At 35.8% G+C, this 7,500-nt stretch overlaps 1 protein-coding gene across 2 annotated transcripts in view; it reads right to left on the bottom strand.

Moving 5' to 3' along the window:
* The window catches only part of FAF1 (Fas associated factor 1), a 320,478-nt gene that overhangs the window by 150,793 nt on the left and 162,185 nt on the right, over positions 1–7,500 (bottom strand). For both annotated transcript variants that reach the window (XM_034778048.1, XM_034778049.1), the window contains one exon: positions 5,358–5,444. In XM_034778048.1, coding sequence (XP_034633939.1) covers positions 5,358–5,444 — 87 coding nt within the window. The remainder of the gene's footprint in view (positions 1–5,357; positions 5,445–7,500) is intronic.

The following is a 7,500-nucleotide window of genomic DNA, read 5'->3' as shown; positions in this document are numbered from 1 at the left end:
GCTGTGTGTCTAAATCCTCTAGATTGCTTTGACATGCTCAATCAAAATAGGCAGCTATTTAATCTCATTCTAGAAAGCCTAAATAAGGCCAATGCATTTCTTAAGGACTTCTTCTGAGGGCTTAAATGAGGGAAAGTATTGCCAATCCCAAATGTTCAAAACCGTGACTCAGACCCCCAAAATCATGAGATAAAAAACAATCTCATGGCTTTTTGGCTTAAAAAAACAAGACTTAATCTTTTAGTTATCTGCCTTCTCTTTTAAACTCATTCTGCTCACCAACAGGATATGAATGACAAGTAAAGTGTTGACAACCCTTACAAATTGATCACAAGATTTTCACCACTTCTGCCTTTCACTAGAGGACCCAAACATCAGTGTTCCATTGCGTTATATGCTTTACAGCCTCATCACACAGATTTTACAACCATACAAAGTACAACAGTGAGTTTGTGATGTGGGAGCTGGAACTGGGGCCCAAACTTTTCCATGCAGAGTCTACCAAAGATTTATTAGTCAGAACAGCTTCTACTTTCTGCTGAGAGAGGCTGGATTCAAATTGATGATATACAGGTGAAAAGCTCTGTATGTCATTAACTATGCCCCAAAGCGTCTAGTCCCCCATAAGTGCTAACTTTACACCTTCAAGAGTGAGATGCTGTAAGTTTGTTAATTCAAATTCTTATCTTTTTGCATCTAATAAAAGGCAAAGTTTTTATCTCTCTGGACACACAAGCAACATCTCCTAAACACAGTTCTCAGTCTTAAACACAACCACCAACCAAGTGCCCCAGCCCACTGTCAAATGTTATAGCTCCTATTAACTAAAATACAAACACTCAAATACAATAAAACAAATATTGACAACTTCCAAATTCTCTTCCAAATACATTTTTCAATATAGAATTGTTCCCACAATTATTTCCAGACTTTATACTAATGTTTGTGGTGTGTATACACAAACACATTTTCATTCCCTCATGAGTCATCAGCATGATTTGAACCTACAACCTTCAAGTCCACAGCACAGACCCCTTCCATTTCCACAACAGTCAATGGTGGCGAGAAAGCATTTTTTTAACCTTCTGATTCATACAGGGAGACAACACACACCTTACAAGTGGGTCACTCAACTATTTGTGAGTCAGCACTGGATAACGGGCATCAGCATTCCTGGTGTTGATTCCTGACTCTGGAGGCAAAGCATAATCAAGTAGGAAGACAAAGTAGCTATATGTAACAAAAAATTTTGGATCACCTGTGGAGAATGAACTAGGGAATTCTAGATCCAAAAACACTAATCTGTATGTTTACCTAAAGAACCAGATCTGTTAGCATGAAGACAGCAACCATCATAAACCTCTATATGTGGTCTAACCACTGGAAGGTGACACCAAGCCACACTGTGTTAGTGTGGTTACACAAGTACATAATTTAGCATGTTCCTTCTGAACAAGGTGTCAACGTGCATCAGACTTGGCACTGTTCTATTAGGGGTGGGAGGTGGGGGTCTATTCCCAACTTGTGCAAGCTGTCAGTTATTTTTATCTGTATAATAGGTAAAGGATTGTTACATCTCCTAACATAGAGATATAGGGCCTTGATTAACAATAAGGGCTGTGCAGGGCACAGAAACATTAACAACAGTCAGTAGAAGAGGTAGAACTAGAACTCCTCAAATCCTGGCTTGCAGTTCAGTATGCATTCCCTTTGGCAACAGGGCCTAGCGTAGGAGAAGCCAGCTCTTTTTCTCTCTCTCAGTTTGTTTCCCCCAAATCACAAAGCCAGGAGATTTCTGTATTTTCACAAGAGCTCACACATTAGAGGCCAATTACCTGAGATAAATTCTTAGGAATTGGAAACATTGGATTTAAGTAGTGCATAGGCTTTGTGTATATTTCTACACAGGGTTGAATTTCACTTTGAGAAATCATCTATTGCCGTTTATGGGGAAAGCAGATCTTCCTCATAGCCATATTGGGATGACTTGTCTTAAGCAAAACAGTGAACTCCTTTCTAGGAACGGCTTATCTCAAACTGGTTAGTGACATGACCAGGAATAACTTTGATAACAAAATAACCATTGGGTACTAGTGGTTTCAGGTGAGTGAAAGTAGCACAAAAATTGGGGATGAAATTCTGGTCCCAATGAAATACACGGAAAGCCCACTGACTTCAATGGGGCCAAGATTTCAACCTAAATGTTCGTAGGTAACAAGTTGATATAAGAGACTCCTAGAAAATTAGTATGAATTTTTTTCTTTTTTAATATAAAGAAAATCACAATATTTTAGCATTCGAAAACTCTTACTAAAATACTAGAGTATTGACCTTGAAGGTGATTTTTATAAAGTTAGTGTTAATTTAAATGGGCGACTATGACAACGATCAGAACAATCTTAAAAGTTCATATATGCTCATATAACAAAAGCAAGTGTAGCACATTTTACACAGGTTTAGGTGGAATATTCTGTCTTGGTTCTGACTTTACAAGATATGTAATGTTTAGATCTGTACAATCACCAGAAGTTAAAATAAACATTTTGCACTCCCTGATAACTTATTTACAATGAACCATTACTTTTTAAACATTCTACCCTAATTTCTAAAAGTGCATTGAATCAATCAATCGCAAAGAATGGTAAATATCAGAAAAATAGATCAAGAACACTACAATCTTTAATATTAATTTTGTTCAATAAGTAACACCCCCCCCAAAATAGAAAACATGATTTAAAAAACCTCATACATTAACATTGTTTGCATTTTAATTAGAGGAACAAACATAATTTACAGTGTTAAAATTATTCATACCCTCTTGTAACTAAAAATGTGTCCTTGTTAAAAGTGTAAAATGAGATTTCTGCAGGCTTGTATGTGCCTTGTTTCTCACAGTTAAACTGTCACAGCATGAAAACATTCCCCTACTTGTAGAGCTTTAGATACCTAGTTCCCTGGTGAAAGTGTGCAAAAAGAACTGGAAAAGTTATTGACAATTCAGATAGAACCCCATATTTCTATAAATAAAACTATAAGCAAATAACCTATTTTAAACTCTAAACGCAACAATGTATAAGTAACTATTGACTTCACTGAATTTCCCGATAATGCCAGAAGACTGAAGTCTATCTGGTTCATAAGAGACTCAAGATGATACAGGAATCCAATTATGGGAAGCCTATTTAGTTGTTCTGTTTGCTAAGCCAAAGGTTAACGAGAATTGCACTGAAAAAACCTCCTGTGGTATTACAAAGTATTTCTTATGCTGCATAAAATGTAAATGAAAAAAGTATTCTAATCAAGTCCTCCTTTAGCTCTTTAATTGTGAATTCGTACCACACTTGTATATAATACACCACTCTGAGAACTCTATATAGCACAATCAAAAGTGATTGAAAAAAATCTGCCATTAAATTAAAGAGCAACTTAAACAGATAAACTATTACTTAATATTTGTAACTGGCAAGTCGAAGTTTCCAGATAGTTCTCGCTAATGTTAAATCTTCATAGTATTAAGTTATGGCCTCTAATTTCAGAGAGAAATTAATTATATTTTGGTTAGTAACACATACAGATCTGTTTACACAGCTGACATGTCTCAGCTGCACCAGATTTAAGCAGTGAGCTTTGAGGACTCTCCTGCCTTGGAGCAGACGACTCAACATTCGCCAATTTCATTAGACACGAAAAAACGGAAAAATTCACCTGCAACAATGTCACTTGTAAAAACAGACTTAAAAACAGATTGATGAGTTTTACACAGGCAGGATATCCTATCTTGCAGGGTGGTTTTCTTTTTGTTTATTTTGCTTTTACTAAAAGCAGCTGTTGGAACCTGAATCAGAAATCCTGGATTTCTAAAGCTTTTAGCTTCATTTTAAATGTAAAAGATGTTAAAATGCACCCACATTTCAAAGGTTGTGACTACCTGTATGGGACCATATTTGTTATATCAAATAATCATATCTAAAGTCTTGATTTTTGCTCTCCAATACCCAGGCAAAGATCCCTGCATGCATCTCAAAATTAGCTACTATAGCTGCAAGCACAAGCAAAGAGATATTTTGCAATTATGTTAAAAATGTGGTCAGTCTTTGTGTTGCTTCCTTGGCTTAAATCATTTACACAACATTTTTTTAAAATGTAGCATTCACCATTCAAACAGCAGCAGTTATTTTAGGAGAACTTCACTAGAAATCGATAGTTATATCTTCAAAGTATTGTTATTTCAGTATTTACAGAAAGCAAATTCTTGTTTTATTTTCACTTTATAGAATGTCAAATTTAATCTGGTTTACACTGAACACTTTTAGAAATGTAGCATTTTGTTTTATGCAACGATTGGTCACTCCCACAAAAGCTACATGCAAAATTAGTTAACTACAAGCTCCATTTCAGCTTCTTTCTACCTACAGCCCCACTCACCAGTATTAACAATGAATTATTTTGAGAAAAATGGAAATAGCTAAAGCAAAAAAGAAAGAAATGCTCTGAAATATATTGTAGGGAGCAATTGTGCATTAGCAGAAGGTGGGATATAATGTCTAACATCTTTCTACATTTAGACTCTCTATGATTATATGAAATGGTAGACAAAAATATCTAATTAACCAGTGAGTCAGAGCTGCAGAAGTATCAGCCAACAAGAACAAATGAATATTTTCCTCTGATTTTCAATATTGGGAATTTTAAAATTACCAGGTAGGAATTGGAAATAATGTCCTCCACATTCTAATCAGCTACAAGTTTATATGTATTCTGTGTATACGGGTGGCTTAATTTTGGGTGCAGCCTTTTAAAGTCTTACAGCTGAGCATAGTCCTTGGATCAGCAAGATAGTGAAGTATATACTTAAACATGCAAGTAGACCCATTGACTTCAATTGGACTATTCACCTGCTTGAAGTTACACATTTGCTTAAGTACCTTAGTGAATTGGGGCTCTGGGTCCAATTCAGGAATATACATAAGCATGTGTTTTAAGTGCTTTCCTAAACAAGGGATGCTTTCCTGAATTGGGACCACAGTGGACCACAAGTACTCCCATTGCTTTCTCATCCCAGCAAGGATTTGATCCTTAAAAGTACCGAGCACTTTGGCTCCAACCCAACAATGCACAGAAGCATGCACTTACGTTTGCCCATGTGAATAGCTTCCATGGAATTACTTACATGTTTCAATTCATTGCTGGGAGCAGGACGAAGGGGCTCAAAGGATAAAGCCCTAAATTTCCTGCACTCTTACCATTGCTGTACTTTCTGAACAAAGGACAACAAAGACTTTTACCTGAGTTGGATAATAAATCTGTGAACAGTCACATATTTACTGGAAAATGTGAAAAGAGGTGAAACTACTTACTGAGTCGTCTGTGGCAGAAGGAGGCCAGCCTTCCCACAATTGGTGACGAACAGGGATACTAGTTAGGTCATACACATTCCGCTTTACCTATTAAAAAAAAGTAAAAACGTTTTCAAAATGCACTTAACACAGAATCATAGAAATGTAGGGCTGGAAGGGACCCTGAGAGGTCTTTCAATCCATCTGCTTTATTTTCATCACTAAAGGAGGCTTTTAATTTATATTGGGGTTTTTAAAATTACTTAACGTAACATTCAAAAACTCAGATTTCTACCTGAAAGTAAAATGGACTGCTGTTGAAAAAAGAGCTAACCTGGAATCTAAATGAACAAACTGCATTAAACAAACACATTATAGTTTGTTGTTATTATTACTTAAAGAGTATCATAGATATTTTAGTTAGTTACAGTTAATGACAATATAGTTACAGACAGATTTTCCAGCCAGGTGAATTAAGATTGTAAATTAAGGAAGTATACCATGGGGGATAGGAAAAAGGGAGAACAAAAAGATAATTTGTTATAAACACTGCTGGTTAACCTATTCTATTTTCATCCTAGAAATCCTAAATTCCTGGTAAATTTAAGCAGCAATCAAATGTTGCTGGCTACCACGTAAATCTGTACATTTTTAAAAAAAGTAGTATCTAAATAAAAATGAAAGTATTAAAGAGGGAAACATGAAAATACAAATCAAGAGTAATATTTCCAGTTGGGAAGACAAATGTCAGATGTTTACTTTTAAAAAAAAAAAAGTGACATCTTTAAGCCAATTCATTCTGTGTTTTTACTTTTTGCTAAATACAACAACCACTGTGAACTAATAAGGTTAAGAAACAGGATTGGTTGTCAGTTTGAGAGAAGTGTGGAAACTGAAAGACAGTAGGCAGGACACCACAAAATATGACAATTTACAACACCATCAAAATTGTAACAAAACTGGCATTCTGTGCCTATTCAAAGCCAGATGATCCTTGTACATTAGTTGCAATTAAAATTTATTTAAAATCACAAACTTGTATTTTTTGGTTTAAATAATTATACAATCTGTCTCACAGACAGAAAGATTCCATAGATTCCAAGGCCAGATGGGATCATTGTAATATTCTAGTCTGACCTCCTGTATAACACCAGCCACAGAATTTCCCCAAAATAATTCCTACAGCATATCTTTTAGAAGATATGATCTTGATTCAAAAATGGTCAGTGATGAAGAATCCACCATGACCCCTGGTAAATTGTTCCAATGGCTAATTACCCCTCAGTATTAAAAATTTATGTTTTATTTCCAATCTGAATTTGTCTAGCAGTTATGCATTTAATAGTTCCAAGTATTCTCACAGCCTATGGAATAATTGTTGGGGCTTATTTAGAGCCGCCTTATCACTGAATATGTGTAAAGACAGCCTGTGCATAAGTGTATGCAAACATTGCCCCTTCAGATCAGCAATTGGACAGGTAAAGTGCTTACAGCAGAAATCTGAATGCCAGGTTGAACCTTTTGTGGTGTAGAGAACAACAGAGAAACTGTTTCCTGAGCTTTCCTTGTGGTCTATCACAGAAAATCATCTTTTACCCAACAAAGCAAGTTACTATCACATCAACACAAATAAACTAAGAGGCATTCTTCATGGCCTTCAAACTTCCCAGTGTGTGACATCAGTAAACAAAAGATGTAACACCTGTAATTTGTTACACAATGCACCATAACTGACAGATTATAAAGGCTTTAACAATAAAACCTGTTTTAGAGGATGTTTTTTTCACACTGTGAGTTAAATACACCAGTTGTATTTTGTTTTTAAAACACAAAATAGGAAAAAAATGTATTACATGCAACCATAAGGTCTCCCCCACAATATGGGTCATCAGCAGGGTTTGAATCCTAGAATTTTGGACCCCAAGCATAGACCTCTGCCACTTAGACTACAGGAGCAAATATTACCCTCTAGATAAACAACAAGGAGTCTGGTGGCACCTTAAAGACTAACAGATTTATTTGGGCATAAGCTTTCGTGAGTAAAAACCTCACTTCTTCGGATGCTATGCTATGCATCCGAAGAAGTGAGGTTTTTACTCACGAAAGCTTATGCCCAAATAAATCTGTTAGTCTTTAAGGTGCCACCAGACTCCTTGTTGTTTTT

This window comes from Trachemys scripta, chromosome 8 (genome assembly GCF_013100865.1).
Source record: "Trachemys scripta elegans isolate TJP31775 chromosome 8, CAS_Tse_1.0, whole genome shotgun sequence".
In the NCBI taxonomy this organism is placed as follows: domain Eukaryota; kingdom Metazoa; phylum Chordata; order Testudines; family Emydidae; genus Trachemys; species Trachemys scripta.
The sequence above is the reverse complement of the archived record's forward strand: the minus strand, read 5'-3'. Positions and strand labels throughout refer to the sequence as shown.